The sequence below is a fragment of the Thunnus thynnus genome, chromosome 4 (genome assembly GCF_963924715.1).
Source record: "Thunnus thynnus chromosome 4, fThuThy2.1, whole genome shotgun sequence".
NCBI lineage: Eukaryota > Metazoa > Chordata > Actinopteri > Scombriformes > Scombridae > Thunnus > Thunnus thynnus.
In genome coordinates, this window is record NC_089520.1 from 17680363 (window position 1) to 17699434 (window position 19072).

Here is a 19072-nt window from a genome sequence, read left to right on the forward strand (position 1 = left end):
CCTCCGCCTCCTCCTCCTTCTTCTCCTTTGATGTTGAACGGAAGTCAATTAACTCATACTGTGTCCTGATTGCTACACTTTTTCTTATCAGCCCTGTTCTGATCAACCACCTGATCCAGCATCTTCTGCCCTGTCCACTAGCACCGCACACCAGTATGCTCTTCAATTATGTTCCTGCTATCCCTAATCTTTCCATTTCCTCCATCATGTCCCTCCTTTCTGACAAATATTTATTGCAGTTGATGATAACATGTTCTGTAGCTTCTGAAACCTAACAATGTTTACTAAGACAGGTTGGTTGCTCATCTATAACATGATGTGTGCTGTGTAGATTATTCATCCTATTCTTAATCTCGTTATTACGACCTCTTCTTTTCTGTTTCTGCCCTGTTTTTTTTTTTTTACACTTCCTGCTCTGTTTTGAGTTGAATATAAATCTCTCCCCCTTGTCTCCTGATCCCAATGCTGTTGCCATTCTTCATTGATATTTTCCTATCAATGCCCTTTCCCTCTGATTTTGATATCAATCTCAACAATTCCTTTTTTGACTACTTCTCTTGCCAGTTTGTCTGCTCTCTCATTTAATGAGTTTTTTCTTTTCCTAAACCACATCATAATGAAACTTTTTTTTTTTTAAATCAAAAACCACAACTTTCATATGGCTCACAGCCTGTGCGTAATTTAAATGAAACTATCTTTTGCAATATTTTGTATAAGCTATTTTTCGGTGTACTCAATGAAACGACACAGCCCAGAAGTAAAGTTGTAGTGTTAAAATAAGCCTTTACGGAGCAGATTACTTTCATTGTAAAGTTATGTCACTTAATTTGTTTTTAATCCCTTGGTGCTGTAATTTGGAGCTGGCATTTTTAGCTTGTCAGTCTGACGGCAAGGGAGAAGGAAACCACAAAACAATTAAACCAAATAAATACAGATGAGAAGACATTCAAGTTTATTTGGTACACACAGAAGCAATTACATAATGCATTGAACAGGAAATGATGATGAAGATGATGAAATGTAAATGAAGAAGATAAAGTATTTAAAAGAAATTAAGAATTCACTAACCTGCTGGAAATATAAAAATAGCTGGACATGAATTCTCTGATTCTTGCTTTCCTTGATAATAGTATGCAGACTTTGTTATTGATTTGATGTGGTTGTTAAAGTTTAGCTTTATGTCCAGAGTCCACAATTACACTAAGATTTCTGACATTTCAGTTTCAAAAACACAGATTCAAGATGAATCTCAGCTGTTCTTTTGCTGTAAAGACAATGGAAGACATGATGGTAAAACTACTTCAGTTAAAAGTTACATATGGTATTTATTATCTGTCAGTGGTGGAAGAAGTATTTAGATATTTTACTTAAGTAAAAGTAGCAATATCACCTTATAGAAATACTCTGTAAAGAGTAAAAGTCCTGCATTCAAAATTTTACCTAAGTACAATAAAAAGTACAGTATTAGCATCAAACTATACTTAAAGTACCAAAAGTGCTACACTCAATATACAGAATGGCCCATTTCAGAATAATATATATTACTGGATTATAATTATTAATGCATTAATGTGTAAGCATTATTAATGTCACAGCTGTTAAAGGTGCAGCTAATTTTAGCAGATTTACATTATATACTGCAGCGTAGCTCAATCTATAAAAATACATCAGAATGTGTTGATTATATTTTGTATTAAAAATATGAATCTGCAAAGTAACTAGTAACAATAGCTGTGAAATAAATGTAGTGGAGTGAAAAGTATAATATTTGTCTTCAAAATGTAGTGGAGTAGAAGTATAAGTACCTCAAACCTAAGTACAGTAGGCTACTTAAGTAGATGTACTTAGTTACATTCCACCGCTGCTGGCTGTCAAGCGTTTATGAGATGGATCTAAAACGATTAAATCCGACAGTCGTAGCCAACATAATGAGCAGTCAAATTATTTTATTATCGACTTAAAACCCACAGGTTACTGGTATCATAGTGAGTACAGTGTCAAACTGAAGAAAAATGTGAGATGCACATTCAATTATCCGTATCCAGTCATTACTGAGACATTTTTGTACTGTATACCTCCACAAGTCAAACTGTGTTACCTCTATTGTGATGTCTGTTTCTTAATATTTGTCAGTCTGAGTTTTTCACACACACCAACTCATCATAGAAAGCTGGCATCACAGACCTCTATGGCATTTAGTTCACATTAATGTGGTTGGTGCTGCAAGAAACATAAATCAGATCACATCCGGTGTGCAGAAGCTTTTAATCTGCTTGAACTCTAGTGAAAAAAACCCAAAACAGCAAAAGCTTCACTAAAAGATCACCATAATTTGTTTTAAAATAAAAATGCTTTAGAATATTACTTTTTGGCATGCGTTACGTCTTTTCACAGTGGTGCCGCTGAGTGTTGTGCCATAACAGTGACATGACAACCATCAGTTGGGGTAAAATTATCAATCATATTAGGGATTTCAGAAAGATGCAGTTAAAAAAAGACGATAAAAATCCCTCAGCTACTTAGCAGCAGAAACTTTACACAAATACTTTCTATTCTAGTGAGCATGAAACCGCCTTCTGTTACACCAACAAGTCAAAAAGTACCATGGGTGTTAGCCCATGAGCAATGGAAAACTCTATTAATATTGCTTAAAATAATTTATGTAAGCGTTAATCCTTACTATCCAGTAGTCTACTACATACAACAACAAACTGTCAGACTTGGTCTCCTGCTCCAAAAACTTGGGGCAACAGCAAATTAAAAATATACTGTAAAGCACATTCAACAAACCTTTTAATGATAGTTGAATACTACAATAATGAAATATATTATTTTTCAGGTCATATTCTTCTCTGAAGCAGTATACTTCTTAAATAGTGACTAAACTAATTCAAGATTCAAGAGATGTAAGATGAGAATGTGAGAATTGAGGACCAGAATTGTGTCTTACAGCCACACATATATCCAGTCCTCAGAACACCAAACCTGAACAGCAGTCACACACCAGCAGCTACTCTGCATTTGCACAGCTACTGATATGTATATCTATATTTTCATGTCTGTGTTATCTCAATCTGGGTGCAGTCCCATTATCTACAGGGTCAGTTTTCTTGCTTTTGCAATGAGGACAAGAAGATTAGATGAGGTTGACTCATTTGTGGAGATCTTCTTAGTCTCATGTAACGTCAAGGTTGAGTTGTTCCTTCTCTGAAAACTTTTTCAACTCAACAACATAAGATAAAGATTCCTCTTAGCTGTGTGGACCTCTGCAGAAGACAACATTCATTCCACAAATGCTTCATCTTACTGCAAAATTATGAGAACGCAAAAGTGTATGTTCACCTGAAAGCACAAAGCGTGTGTGTTAAACATAAACAGTTGTACTGAGATGTGCCATTTATACCGCAGGTCTCTTTAACAGTTAACCTCCGGTATAAATGGAGAAATCACAGTACGACTACGTGACTACATGTGCTCAAGTGTAACAAAGAGAACATGAACAATAAATGATAACTGTAATAATAACTGATAAATTACGAATTTTACTTTGGTGTGGCACATCTACATCTACAGGAATATTTTGGACAGATCCAGATGTCAGATGTTACCATGTTGCCAAAATTACCACCAAACAAAGGAAGCAAACGTGCTATGTTGTGACACAACAAGAACAGTATTTAAAGTTTCAATAGTCTGGAAATTATGACGCTTCAACTGGGAGAGAAAAGAATTCCTGTACTCTGAAAACAACTCTTTCACAGTTAGAAACCAAAGAAATAATGGCCTGATTAAAACCTTCTCTGATGTCAGAAAGAGACAAACAACGTGCTTCTCAGCTGATAAATCTTTGCACATAAAGACTTTGGCTTTGAGCTTTGTTGGCCACCAAATTAACTTTATTTCAGAGTAGTGACGACAGCTCCGTCTCACGGCAAAAATATTCCTTCTCACTTTTTCACTGTGTTAAATTGGATTATGTTAAGATTGCATAAAGATCTTCACCAGTGAGCTTTGCGGTACTCTAATTAAACGTTTTCTTAATTTCACTGAACAACAGTCTGCAAAAAACCTGGGCGGAGGTGTGTTGTTGACATCCGTTTTAAAGAACAAAGCTCTAGCATCTGTGTGGTTGTATCTTGCAGATTAATCAAGAATATGTGGTTGTTTCCATCTGCTCTTTGAGTCCATATGCAAAGGTACTGTCTTGTTTTTACTGGCAAAACAGCACAAGGCTGCATAGTTTCCGATGGTTAACCCATCTTACCTATTTTCCTGAAAGAAAACAAAAACCCAGATAAAGGTTATGCTGAAATCACCCTAAACTGTAGTTCAGTCTGTTTGCTAAAATAACTTTTATTATGGAGAAGGAGTTTGCACAGATGGAAAATGATCATCACTGTTGAATAAAGTGCATCCTGAAAAATGTATTTAAATTCATTTTGTGATTATCTATTTCACATTAATCAAAATAACTCAGTAGAATTTATGATTAGTCGAGCATCATCAACAACATATATTTGAATTAATCATTGTGTCAGAAACATAAAGGCTGTTTGAACTAAAGCATTACTGAATAATTAATAACAGTGGAGTCTATCACAGTGCTTGTGAAAAAGTGACACATAACATTTATCTCACTTCATCATCGCAGAAAAAGAAGGAACCATGATAAACTTCTTAGAAAACCGGCAATGAGCTCATAGGGAGAGATACAAACGATTCTGTTATGAGAACGTCTGACTGTCATATGAAACATTTTATAGAAATATGAAAGTGATGTTTAAGTAACTTAACATACATTGTTTACACTTAAATAAAACCACTGCTATTTTAGATGGAAAACAACGTGGCAAATAAGAACAATTAAAATGTTAACGTGAAAGTTAATTCTTGACCCAAACTATAGTTTGACAAACAAAATCTTAACTCAAGGTCCTTTTTAACTAGCTTTTTCCTGAGCTTTCAATCACATGTCCATGACAACTGACATCATCATCCACTGTGAAGAAGCTTTTTTTAGTAAAATGATTTCTTTTTAATACAAAAACAACATTTCTGTAAATTGTCCATGACACTTCTTAATTATGTTGATTTTGTTTATATTGATATATTGTTTTGCTTAAGGAAGAGACATCACAAATTACTATGCTGTAAGATTAAAAGACAGATTCACAATTTTTCAAGTCTCAAGTCCCAAATGAACATTGAAATAGGTTTTTCTCTCCATAATCATTCCTCCTGTTCATATTGGTCATTAGAAGATCCCTTCATAATGCACTTACACTGTAAGTGATGGTCCACAGTCTTCTTTCTGTACAAAAAAGTATTTAAAAGTTCATCTGAAGCTAATCTGAAGCTTCAGCGTCCAAATGAGTCAAATCAAGTAGATATCTTTCAACATTACAGTCTTTTTAGTGCAAATGTCCCTCTTTTTGTTACTATACTTCCACCACAGATCAACAGGGAAACACAGTCCGAGGAAACACAAAGAGGGAATTTGATGCTAAAAAGACTGTAAATGTGGCAGACATCCATTTGATATGACTAACTCAGACTGCTGAAGCCTCATAGAAGCTTCAGATAAAAGGAGTGGACACATTGTCACACAAAATGACTTGTAACCATTTTAAGACACTGTAATACTTTATAAGCTATTGTTTATTACATTTAAACCTAAGTCTTTCCAGCCAGTTGGTGGTACAGTTGTTTTTCGTGATTCATATTGTGGGTGTCACCCATTTATAGCTGGTGATTCCCAGTCTGCTGTGCTTCTTCGTCTCACATTCGGTGGGGTTTCACAAAGGAAACACTCAGTGGCTGTTGTCGGCACTGAACTATTGACTATGGTTCCGCTTAAACTGCTCATATTTACTCTAATTTTATGTAAACTCGTTGCTGATTTGGATGCGAAATGTCCGAAAGGTAAATTATGACTTTCTTTTACTATACTGTAATTTTACTTTGTACTGTATTTTGGCTTTACAACTTACTCTCATTTTTCACGTGTTTTAAGTATGTGATTAAAATAGATTGTCTCTTTTGATACTGTGAATGAAATCAAGGTAAAAAGAAAACCAAAGACAATGGTTGTGCAGACTGTCAGGAAGGATTTTTCCAGCCTGAAGAAAATGATTCCCAAAGGTGCAGCGTGTGTACAAAGTGTGATGAAAGTAAGTATTGAATCTTATGATGTATTTCATAAAAGATTGTAGTGTGAGCAATATGTGATCAAACCTACTTTATGTGTTATTTCACACATTAATTATTAATGAATCTGCTGATGGAGCCAAAACTTTGCATAGAATTGGGTTGTAAAAATGTGGTCTGCTTTGTCTAAGAGGTCAGCTACTTTTTCTGTCCAAATTTTAGAGTCCAAGTCTCACCTGCATCTAATTAACAGGTGTTTTTTTGTTGTATGTTGTTGTAGAAACTACGACTGTAGCTCAAGTCTGCACGAAAGTGACAGACAGAACATGTAAGTGCCGTGAAGGATTTGTTGCTTGGCCGAATGATGCTGCCTCTTGCTACTGTCCCATGGGGTTTGGACTAATAAAGGGAGGTACGGAGATGTGTCACACAACACCAAATGCAATATGTTTGAAGGATATATAAGTAATCTTAAAGTAATGAATGAAATGGTCTTTTTTTGTTAAATGATTTATTCTTTTTGTTTTTCTTGGCAGAAACGTTTAAATGTTCAAAATGTGAACATGGACATTTCAGCAAAGGTATCGATTCAGCCTGTCAAAAATGGAAAAAGTATGTCCACTCTACTTTAGTGTTTTAACACATGCATTACAATATAAAAAATATCTTAACAATTTCTAAAGTAGTTACCCATTGTTTACAGTGTTTATCTTTTATCCTCCATCCTAGATGCAAATCAAGTGTGAAAGAGAACGGCACCAACATGTCAGATGTCACCTGTAATGAAGAGAAGAATAACAATGATATCACTACAGCCACCACATCAAACAAAATTACCTCTGTCATCAAACACTTGCGAACCACGCGTCCACATGAGGGGGGCCCAACTCAGGAGATAAATCGAGTTACTGCTACCACCCCCACCACCACAGCTACTGTAGCCTCAAGTACCAAAGGGACTACCATCGACCCCTCAAACACAGGAAACCAAATCGGTAAAATATTTCCTGCTTCCAATTAATCACCTCAAATTTAAGAGTAACATTAAGTAACATGTAGCTTTCCTCTTCTTTAGGTATGACCCTTCTCCTATTTGGAATTATCGGACTGCTTGTTCTGACCGCTGTGACCTGTAGGCTTCACATCACTCCTTGTGTGCAGAGAAAGCCAGCGGTGCAACGTATGTCGCAGAATTAAAAGTGATTGTGCACTTTAAGCATTAGCTGTGGGAAAATATGCTTCTTTGCTCTCTTGCTGAAAGTTAGCTTAGATTGATACCACTCTCGTGTTTTTACAATAAATATGACACAATTGCTGCAGACCTGGAGTCTTGTTGTCGGTGTGGGGTTGCCTAGGTAACCCGCAGAGACTCCATAATATGTTGTTTTTACATTTCAGTTTTTGTACAAACTAAAGAAACAAGATAATAATGTGTTAAGTGGTGAGCTTCGGAGGTGCTGGTAGGCAGATGTTGTTACCTTTGGGCAGAGCCATTCTAACTGCTGTTTGCAGCCTTTGTGCTAAGCTAAGCTCATCATCACTTTATATTTGACATACAGGTATCGATCTTCTCATCAACTCTTGGCAAGAGGGCGAATAAGCATTCCTAATATCTACATATGAGTGGTTTCCATTGTTATAGAAAACATTTATTTTAGTTCTTTCATTATGGTTCACATTATATCGTCTACTAATGGCTCTGTACTACTAAATGTGACAACTATCTTTTAGCCAGAATGCAAGGGATATGGATACTAATTATGGATATACAGTAGCCTATGTCTTGAATATTGACTTTTGCTGTCATGTTTGTTTCCAGCAAATGACCCATTGTGTCGGAGGCCAGTTGAGGAAAGCGGCGATGACAGTCTGTGTCCTCTCAAAGTGAATCCAGGGAAGCTCTGAGGTGAAACTAGACCTATCAACTAATTCTGTGAAATTTGGATCAGATCGTTATTATATCAATAATTTCAGACTGATCACACATATATTTACATTATATTAAAATATTGTTACATTAGAAGCAGCATTTTAAAAGCAAACTATTTAGCCTACTGTTTCTGTTTTGCAGCAGGCATATTCAGTCTGTGGTGTGGTCAATATTTGACTTTTGTTTGTTCTGTTATAATAGAATATTGGTGAATTATCTCAACAATTTGTGTGTATCATACCTCACTTTTGTCACTTAACTGTAAATCAGTTTGAAGTATAAGGTAGCTTTACTTAAGCTGTTATACCTACTTTAGTAAGTTAATTTTACTCAAAACATTTTTTGCTTACTGTGATATCTTAATATTTATTACATTCCACAATTTGGATACAGATTTATTACCTTATACTATTTCCAAGTAATCCCCTTTACTTTTGCTAAAATACACATACACACACACACACACACACACACACACATTACACACAGTACATAAATTGTACTGCGTTTTAACCCTTATGATGTTGTATAATGTCATATTGTTTAACAGGGGCAAATGACAAGTTTCTGAGAAACAAACAGTATGACCAGTATTGTAGTTAAGATAATAACAATCAATACTACTTAGATATTTTACGCACTGATATTTTCTGTCTCTGTTTTTGTCATGATTTGTTTGTTAGCATTGTTCCTCTGGTGGCAGCTCTGTTAAACTGAGAACTGTAATGATAAAAAAAATACTTTCAGTGGAATGCAGGGTTGGGGGAGTTCCCCTTGTGGAGACAAATGTGCCCTTTTTTTCCCACTGAGAGATATGTCCTCTCATGCATGTTTTCATTTCAGCCTTTGGAAAGACTGATGTTAAAAATGAGAGGAGTTTCATACTCTTTATACCTCACTGGAGACTTTCCCAAGATCAGTATAGTCAGAGGAGTCATGAAAGCCTGCCCTCATTGTTTCTAATCGATTATGTTTTGCTAACAAATCTGATACTAAAGCCTTCAGATCACAGGTGGTTTGATGTGTAGCTGGTTGGTTTTATGTGACTAGGGTATACTTGGAAAAAGCTGCTTGGAAAAAGCTGCAGGTTGGTTCCAAGTCATTGGACAGCGCCCTCTGTTGGAAAACTTCGAAGAAAATAACTGACATTTCTTACTTTAAAACACAGACTAGTTGCTATCTGACTCCTATTGTAGCACGTACATTTTTTTGTTTTTTTGTTTTTTTTGTTGTAATTTTTGTCTCAAATATTTTTTTCTCTATTGTCAAAGTGAACTGTGATGTCCAGAGAGTGTATGAATAAACTTTTTCTAAATAAACTTGACTTTTTATGCAACTAAACTAACCAACTGAACACGTGGCGCAATAGTAGAATATGCATATACACTGGAAACAGTCCCTGCACATACTTTCAGTAAATGTCAGTGATCCAGGAAGTCAGTGTGGGGTTTCAAAGAAATACACAGAAAGTTAACCAAACCTTCTCTGAGAATAGCTGCCTTTGTAAAGTACAGCAACTTTACTTAGTGATTAACAAGAATAAATGCCACAAACCCACGTCCTTTGTACACACATACATTTATATTTTAAACACTATGTAAATGTTTATGTATTTTTAACGAGCAGCAATTGTGCAACAATTCTGTAAAGCTGATTATAGTTTATAACTTTATTATATTTTTTATATTATATACATGTTGGGCAGTAGTAATGTTCATCCTCACTTTGTAAAATCTTTTGTGTGAAAACAGGGCACCCATATAAATGTAATGTTATTTCATTTTAGTGCTTAAAAAACATTCTAGTAGTGTTGCTTTGTCTTCATGCAAAAACTTAATTTAAATTTGTAATTACTTCAGATCAATTTATAGAGATCTGTTTTTGCTTTGACATTATTTCATCTGCATTATTCTGTTATTCACTGTCAAAAAAAGCCACATTAAATCTACTTTGATTAAACGTTGGAAGATAAATAAAACATGAAATTTCCCAAAGTAGGATGAATACTTTTTTATAGGCGGTGTATTTTCCATATAAAGGTCTTTTGGCTCTGTGATTATCAGACTTCACAGGGACAGAAAGATCTTCAGTGTTGGGGTTTGGGCACTGCTGTCTATGTTCAGCACCATCAAAATGTCATACTTTAACCTTCAGCAAGCTGTTTAGTATATTGAAATGTTAAAGGCTCTGCATGTTTCCTCCACCCACTCTCACCACAACAAACAGGGTGGGTGACACTTGTGCAGTTAAAAAGGAAAATCCAGATATGTTGTATGGCCCTATATGGCTACATGATGACGATTCACATTGACGACTGTTGAGTACATCTATGCTTACGAAACATCCTGAAGAAGGTCGGGTGGTTGTGCGCACATGTAAAGGATTGTGAGTGACAGAGAAGGAAGTAAATGTCGTATGTGATGACATTTTGATGGTTAGAATTTCAGATGAGGGACGTCACTTATACATTTACTTAAACACATGATTTGGTGTTACAGTAAATCTGCCTATACATGAACAATCATCTATAGAATCCATGCACATGAAAACCACAGCAAAAATTAGGCTTTACTATCACAAGTTTACAGGACCACCATCAGGCATCAATATATTGCTTTTGCAAGCTTTCAGGATGAGTCAGCTTGGACACATAATCAGTTATCAAGGGGGCTTCTTGATTTATCAGTGTTTCACTGAAAGCCACAACACCTTGATGAAACTCAACAGCTGCAACTAATGAAAGTTCAGGCCATTACAGGCTTCCTGAACCAGTGTAAATGTCTCCAGACGCTGAACATCACGTACTCCAGACCAACAAAAAACCCTAGTGCAAGCTTAACCACATTACACACTTTTTTTTTTTTTTACAGTAATATAACCTAAAAAGCCTAACCTAAAAAACCTAAACTTAAAAAAAGATGACATTACAGTGTAATGTAATGTTTTCTATAAGCCTGGGCAGAGATTTGTGATATTCACCATCCAGGGTTAATGTCTTTGAATTACTCACAGGATATGACACTTTAAGATTTGTTTGGACTTTGAATATTTCATCTCTTGTTCTAACCGAGACTCACAGAATGATCTTTACCTTAGGTTTTTGGGGATGTTGCTGAAAAGTCAATAAAAACTCTCCATTTATATTTACTGCAGGGGTTTGTACTGGATTCATGTATATTATATAGGAGTTGTTTTTACTGTGTCCACACTCTGTAGGCTATGGGTTTTCCAGTAACCACACTTAGTCATCTTCAGAATTTTGTAATTGTCTTTCAGTTTATTGGCCTCTTAATGCCGTGACTAACTCATTAATGTTGTAGGCAATGTCATTTGAATTCATTAATTGTGTTGACTATACATTTGACTTATCAACTTTGTATCCAAAAAGCCTATTTTTAGTTTGGCTGAAAGAGGAAATGTATCACAGCTGACACATTTGTAAAATGTAATGTCCTTAGTTACAAACTATGACTCAACCAAGGGACCACACAACAATGAAGTATTAGCTGATTTGTTTTTCCAGAAAAAAAAGGAACAGAAAAAAGAAATGGGAAGCTTTCGGCAGCACGCTGTCCAAACACGTACCATATATATATACATATATATAAACAGACAGGTGACAAATGAAAGGAAAAACCGGTACAGGCCTGAATTCTTGACCCCTACAGTGAGGGGATCCGGTGGCTCTGTTATGCTGTGGGGGGCATTTTGCTGGCGTGGTTTCGGTCCACTTGTTTCCTTAGAGGGAAGGGTCACTGTAAATCAATATAAAGTTGTTCTGAGTGATCATCTTTATCCTATGATGAAACCTTTCTATCCTGATGGGAGTGGTCTCTTCCAGGATGACAATGCCCCAATTTGTAGAGCACAAGGGGTCACTGAATGGTTTGATGAGTATGAAAATGATGTGAATCATATGCTATGGCCTTCGCAGTCACCAGAACTCAACTCAATTGAACACCTATTCAGATTTTGGACTGACGTATTAGATATCACCCCTCCAGAAGAGTTCCAGAGACTTGTAGAATCAATGCCAAGGCTGAGAAACACCATTCTTCAAAAAGATATTCCCTCATTAGGTGTTTTGATGACGGTGGTGCAGAGCGGTGTCTAACACGTCAGTCCAAAATCTCCCATAGGTGCTCAGTTTGGTAGAGATCTGGTGACTGCTACCTATAAACTGACCCTTTAACAAGATTGGCAAGACACTTTTTTGGATCTGAAATTGAACTCGCTATGGGAACTCAACCAATGATGCCATTACTTCTTCAGCATAACACTCTAGATTAGATTTTCAATATGATTTTGTGTCATATTGAGCCATTATTTGAAGCTAACATTGGTGATCAGAGGTAAGTATGTGACCAAACCTTAAACCTGTGGACTCAATTTTAAAAAGAAACAAAAAAAAGGGATATCAGTATCCCAATCATGTGTATGATTATATAAAAAGACACTTAATATTAGCTTTAAGAGTTTGTTCTGTTGTGCAGCTTGAATGCGCAGATCAAAAGGAATTCACATGAATCATGAAAGCAAAACTAAGACAAAACCTGAAACAACACCTCCAACACATTCATACTGTGTGTATATATATATATGATCTAGCATTAAAATGACATACAGTAAATTCATACATTCATACAACATATTAGAATCAAGTATTAATTTTGTCATTCAGCTTTTACTGTTGTTTAATCATTGGCTGTGTACAGCAGTTGCTGGTGGACTTTCACTTCCTGGACAACTTCAGAAGTCTCACACAATGTGTCTCACTGAGCTAACCACACTCACACTGACGTCAGGATACAGCCAATATAAAACCCTGAAGACATGAGCAGAACACTGGCCATAATGATTTCTCTGAATCGTCCCTTGGCAGTTATATACGTATTAAATATTTGGACTTCAGGATATGCTGCAGGCTGCAAACATCCACAAACTGATATAAATGGAAGATGCTGTGACAAGTGTCCCCCAGGTAAAACACGTGATAGAATAATTAACCTTTAAAATAATAATACAATGTTTTTTTAAAAAATATATAAATCTGTTGTATCATTTGATCTAATTATAATATTGTCTTTATAGGTGAGAGATTGCATCCAAGGTACTGTTAATGCTGTCAAAGTGACTGATTTCATTTGTTTCTTATTTTAAAGGAACATATATGAAGCAGTTTTGCTCAGACCAACAACAAACTGTCTGCAGTCCCTGTGAGGATGGCTTCTTCTCCGACACATATAACGTCTTTGACAGATGTGAGGAATGCCGGTCATGCCCACAAGGTAAGACAGAAAATAATAATGAATAAAAATGGTAGCCCTGGTCCGAGAATCTCCCATGAAACACCTGCCGGTTATGTTGATAGTGTATTTCACACAGTGGAAGAAAAACACATTACTCGTCACCTGAAAGTCCTGTGGTTTGAATTCTTATCTGCTTACAGACTATGCTGAGAAATGTACACCGACCACAAATGCAAACTGTTCATGCTTCTCTGGTTTCCTGTGCTCCAACAATATGTGCACAAAATGTGAGGAAAACAAATGTGCCACAGGGGAGAAACCGACGAGGAAAGGTAAGAATGGACATGTTTTTGAGCCAAAAGAAATAAACTGTGATGGCACTTTGTTGTTAGTTTCAAAATGATATGCTGTTGGCACAAATCTGGTTTGATTATTTGAAAATATCAATCACTGTTTTTTTGTAATGATTGTGGGTGAGGGTCAGGGGGTGTCAAGGTTCATGAATATACCCCTGTGGAAACAATTATTGTTAAAGATTAAACTAGTGGTTTCCAGCCTTTTTGGCTTTTGATGTCTTACAAAAAGCAGTGTGTAGTCAAATTTCAGATGTCTATGAGTTGTTAACAGCTCCACCAAATAGTGATTTTTTCTCACATGGTTTCATTTCAATAAATGTTCAAATGATCCAATATTTCACCAAAAATGAAAGATTAGAGAAAAAGTCCAAAAACTGAAAACAGATTTGTGTATCAGAGCTTTGTTTTTTCTTCTTTGCTCTCCCATTAATCATCTCACCACCCACTCACCACCAGCGGGGCCCGACCCCTTCTCTGGTGTAGAGTTGATCGAGTATTCTTACCAGTGTGAACCCGCATGCTCTGATAAAGAATATTATGATGCAAAAAAGGATATCTGCAAGCCATGGACACAGTAAGACCCCATTCATAAGAGTTCAGCTATAGCAATAATTGAAGCGCTGTGAAGCACCAAATGACAGTAACATAAACGATTCCTGGTCAACAGCTGCGGTGCATTTGGACTTGGGGAACGGTTTTCAGGGAACAAAACTCACGACTCGATATGCGATACAAATGGTATGTAGACGTGACAAAATATTTTATTGACATAAACTATAATTTGTTGTTGTATGTGAATGCAGCAGCTTCATTAACTCTCATCACAATAATGATTTTTGTTAGGCTGTACACTAGTACACAATGACAGGTCAGTGTTGTTGAAGTTACTTGACTATGTGTTGATTTTTCACCAGAGATTCACAATGACGGAGTCTTTCAGCGGACTCTTGGCATTGGCTTTATTTTGCTTTCTCTCACTCTTTTTATGGTTGCATCTTATACCTGTATAAAGAGCCTAAGGAAGCACAGAGCAGGTAAGCAGTTGAAATACTGTACATATAAATATCTCAACTGAAAATATTAACATGTGCTAATTTCATTTATTACAGTAAAACGGGTACTATTATAATTAATCAGAAACAAAAATGTGTTTTGCTAATTGTTACTTCAGTTTGATGTTTGAGCTTCACTGTGTAGAATGATGTATGTGCAGAGTTTGACACAGAGTTTTTTTTTTTTTTACATTTATCTGCTGAAGGGGAAGGTTTCTCTGTGCTCATTAAAAATCTGAGTTTAAGGAGCGGGCCTATGAGCCTGATTTGTGACATCACAACTAGTTTGGAGCCCATCATGGTCCAGTATACAACTTACACAAGTGTGATGTGATTTGAAGCCACCAGTGCACAAACACTGAGAATTGACTTTTCAGTGCATCATCATCGTCCAGCTGAAAAACATTTCATATATACATAGATTCTGGATTTTTCAGTGACTGATAAGGAGTAGATGCCATTTTAGAAAAAAAAATGAGATGATGGAACTTTTTTTCAGAAAAACCATATCAGACACAAATTAATATTCCAAACAGAGTGTTTTTATATGTCTTAAAACATGTCTGGAGGGGATCTTTAAGGCTACTATAATAATCAGCCACTCATGTTTTTTTTTTTTTTAGGTTCACGGCGCCAGGCTGGTAGATAAGTGGGTAACCTTGGATGGGTAAAATCTGTTGTTTTTTAAAAAAAACAAAAAAAACAACAGATTTTCATTAAACTACTAAGATTTTTAAAGGCAGCTAATTGGTAAATAAAGATAAACGTCACTTGTACAGGGCCTATAAAAAGTATTCACCCTCCTACAACAAGTGAATCAACGTATATTAAATGCGGCTTTTTTTGACAGTGGTCAAAAAAAAAAAAAAAAAAAAAATCAATGTCAAAGTGAAAACTGATATTTCTAAAGTGATTGATAGGGAAAATCTTGTACTTGTTGAATAATTGTTGAAGAGACTCCACAGGCTCCAGTTGATGCTTACTTGAATATATGAAGTTTATTGAGAACAAATATCTGATGTCAGAGAAGCCTTTGGCACGGTGTTCACATGGATTCAGTCATACCAAAAACTTTGCACAAACAGGAAAACAATCATTTCTTATAGAGTTGCTCAGGGCACGCTAACAGGGAGGGGAGAAACAAGAACACTTGGTGTCAGAATGAACTCTAATAGGAAAACAATGCAGGCAGCTGTTGTTACCCATCCAAGGTTACCAACTTATCTACCAGCCTGGCGCCGTGAACCTGAAACATCTCTTGTATGAGACCTTGGAGGCCAGAGTGACGTCCTGATGAAAAGATTTAGCTCATAAGTTGAACATCTCCATAAATTAAACATTGAACATCTCTCCTTCACAAATGAGCATTTCTTTTTTTCTCTCACAGTGATCAAAATTAATCACAAATATAATCTTCACTGGTGCAGCTATTTGGTTTTAGAAGTCACAAGATCACTTGTGTGTAGTGAAGGGGTTTCAGTCGATTATAAACACATCTGTATACTTTGACATTTTTTTTTATTTATATCATAAAATACCACATCGCTGCTGTTGGCATCTGATAAGATTCCTGCTACTCATTTCAAAATGCTGTGTTAACGATTACTATCTCTATTCCAGATAACAATCCTACTGACATCATAGCAGTCTCTACCAACACCCATGACTTTCATTTATCAAAGGAGGAAAGTGGGCTCATTATCCAGGATGAATCCAAGGATACCAATAATATGGGCCCGCTGCATCTGGAAAGAGTCAACGCTTTATGCTAAAAAGATTAAGATGACATGATCAGTCTGTTTACTGTAATGCTGATTTAATGATAGAAAGCATCTTGATCAGTGTCAGCATACATTTGAGGGTTAGAGATGCGGGCTTGTGAACGAAAAGGTCCTTGGTTCAAACTCCAGACCAGCAGGATAGATCTGAGCTAAAAGGTGAAAAACCAGAATTTGTGCCTTGATCATTACCACTGCTGAGGTGTCTTTGAGCAAGACACTTACCTTACTTCCGCTCCAGCAGAGCTCAGTGGTGAACAGATAAGACAGCTACAACTTTCAGGTCTGAATGTGTGCAACTGTGAGCATGGAGTGTAAATACAAGTAATGTGAAAATTGAAAGGATTAACTTAAACTTAAACTTAAGTTAACTTAACTTAAAATTGCCTCAGGGAGGACTGAAGTGTGACTGTAAAGATATGTTTGTAAATCTACTGAAATTACGTGAATAATTGAATTTTTGTACATTTCCAAAGATCTTGACTCAACTTTTTTGTCCACATGTTGAAGTGAGCAAGACGTTGATTGCTTCCAATGTGTGTGTATGTGGAGCAAAATTATTATAATAAAAATGTATTTATATTTGTTTTTTATTTAAAATTAAAAATTCTTTCTATTTTATTCTGCAATGCAAACTGAGTGACCATCCATTTCAGGCATTTGGTGCTCATTACTAAGTTCCTCAGTGGTATCTATTTTGCAAGTTCTCAGATTAATTGGATTCATTTTGTTGACACCTAAAACAAATATTTTTGTACACAAGTATTATCTTGTGAATTAAAACTGAGTTTACAACTATGACAACAGCACAAATTCTGAGCTAAAAACATTTTATGACTATATTTTGACTAGTTGTGTAGTTTCTTTTTCTTCTTTTTCCTTTCTCATCTAGTTAGTCTCTGCTTATGATAGAGAACTCCATTCTTAGCTCTATCCTTCCACCACCATGAGAACAAATCTGCTCATTATGAGGAGAAGTACTTCTTATAAAAACAGATAATTTTGTTTTATAATAAACTGTGACAGCATCACAACAGCTTATTTATAACAAGGCTTTAAGCTCAGACTGGATATCTATTAATTAACAACATGTGAATGTTTCTTGGCAATACCAAACATATTAAAGTATGATGAGAAACGTTTGAGGAAAAGTCATAATAAGGACAAAAACATATTATCAGGGCTATATCCAAGATTTTAGAGATTTTTTACAACTTACAGTTGTAAGTCATAAATGCAGCTTTTTTGGAGAAGACTTTTTTGATTTAGTTGTAAAATGACTAACCAGAAGGCTTATGGTTATACTATTTAATCATTTCTGGACAAAAAAGTGACTTAATGCTGTATATTTTAATGTAAATATTGACAAATTACATTGTATATGGAAGCAAAGAAAGCAGGTCTGTGTTTTAACAGGGTGTGTTATACAGTACGCTAGAGGTGTAAGTGCATTTATGAGCTAATCTATAATTTAATCAATTCTTCCAACCACATGAAAAATAGACAAACCCATGGTTATACAAGTTACATGCACCACAGGATATGACACACTGGAGTCGAGTTACAGATATTACTGCAAAAACCACATCACTGAAAATACAGAGGGGATAACCTCAGTGCCCCCCTTTTAAGTAAAATGTGTTACTCTTTCATATCAAATAATTTTCATTACTAAAAAGCCAAACAGTCAAATGAATACCTCTGTACATAATCTTATAATTGCAGTGCTAACTAACAAGGTATGTTTTTTTAAGCAAAATGTATCTTATTCAAAGATCCCCTCCAGACATGTTTATAAGACTAATTTGAATAATAATTTGTGTCTAGTATTATTTTTCCATTAAAAAAATCCTTAATATTACATCTCCTCCTCCATCGTTAAAACTCCATTATCCTGCTTTGTAAAGGTCAAATGTCCAACTGTAGTAATAACAAGCAAAACGCATTTTTGAGTGGACTTTAAAGTCTCAAAAATGTGTTTTTCTTCTTGTTCCTTCAGTTGGATGTTTGAGCTTCACGGCGCTGAATGATGTGTGTGCAGAGTTTGACACTTGAAGGCTGTTTTCACTTTCATCTGCTGAAAGTGTGTGCTCGTTGAACATCAGATTTTAAGGGGTGAGCCTTCGAGCATGATTTGTGACATCAAGTAGTTTAAAAGCCGATCCTGGTCCAATATTCAACTCAACACAAGTGTGATGTGGGAACTTGAAGCTTCCAGTGCACAAACACTGAGAATGGGCTTTACAGTGAAGTAGGAAACATCTTTGTGTCCAGCAGTTAAACTTCTGAGATGAACAATATTTACTTTTTCATAGATTACAGAATTTTTTAATGAGGGAGAGGCGGTGCCATTTTTGAGGATTTTAACAAGATAATTGAACTTTTTTTGTGGGAAAAACATCAGACACAAATCACTATTCAAAGTGGAGTAGTTTATAAACATCTTAAAACATGTCTGGAGGGGATCTTTTAACATTTTTCATCAATAAAAACAAATCCAAACAGTCTTATGGCTTGGCATATGAGTAATTGTAGTTCCTCCATGTGGCAGTGGGGGCGC

At 35.8% G+C, this 19072-nt stretch overlaps 2 protein-coding genes across 3 annotated transcripts; both read left to right on the plus strand.

Annotated features, from left to right (window-relative positions):
• Positions 1-407: 407 nt before the first annotated feature.
• Positions 408-9396, plus strand: si:ch73-361p23.3 (tumor necrosis factor receptor superfamily member 4). Its single transcript, XM_067587086.1, has 7 exons — positions 408-5922; positions 6063-6170; positions 6428-6559; positions 6684-6759; positions 6877-7142; positions 7223-7327; positions 7967-9396. The coding sequence occupies exons 1-7, from the start codon at positions 5844-5846 to the stop codon at positions 8050-8052; spliced, it is 852 nt and encodes a 283-aa protein (XP_067443187.1). The 5' UTR covers positions 408-5843; the 3' UTR covers positions 8053-9396.
• Positions 9397-12490: 3094 nt separating this feature from the next.
• Positions 12491-17095, plus strand: tnfrsf18 (tumor necrosis factor receptor superfamily, member 18). 2 transcript variants are annotated; one of them, XM_067587085.1, is made up of 7 exons: positions 12491-13058; positions 13240-13365; positions 13527-13658; positions 14139-14256; positions 14350-14420; positions 14695-14716; positions 16355-17095. In XM_067587085.1, exons 1-7 carry the CDS (start codon positions 12911-12913, stop codon positions 16356-16358), a joined length of 621 nt encoding a protein of 206 aa, XP_067443186.1. In that variant the 5' UTR covers positions 12491-12910; the 3' UTR covers positions 16359-17095. The 2 variants fall into 2 exon arrangements, with proteins under 2 accessions (XP_067443186.1, XP_067443185.1); XM_067587084.1 differs by having other exon boundaries at positions 12500-13058; positions 14597-14716; positions 16355-17094.
• The last annotated feature ends 1977 nt before the right edge of the window (positions 17096-19072 follow it).

Excerpts from the sequence above, each read along its gene's own strand:
- si:ch73-361p23.3 (XM_067587086.1), top strand. The coding sequence starts at position 5,844 with ATGGTTCCGCTTAAACTGCTCATATTTACTCTAATTTTATGTAAACTC. Across the intron at positions 6,560-6,683 it reads GTTTGGACTAATAAAGGGAG|AAACGTTTAAATGTTCAAAA; the intron begins GTACGGAGATGT and ends TTTTCTTGGCAG. Across the intron at positions 6,760-6,876 it reads GCCTGTCAAAAATGGAAAAA|ATGCAAATCAAGTGTGAAAG; the intron begins GTATGTCCACTC and ends CCTCCATCCTAG.
- tnfrsf18 (XM_067587084.1), top strand. The coding sequence starts at position 12,911 with ATGAGCAGAACACTGGCCATAATGATTTCTCTGAATCGTCCCTTGGCA. Across the intron at positions 13,659-14,138 it reads GGAGAAACCGACGAGGAAAG|CGGGGCCCGACCCCTTCTCT; the intron begins GTAAGAATGGAC and ends ACTCACCACCAG. Across the intron at positions 14,257-14,349 it reads ATCTGCAAGCCATGGACACA|CTGCGGTGCATTTGGACTTG; the intron begins GTAAGACCCCAT and ends CCTGGTCAACAG.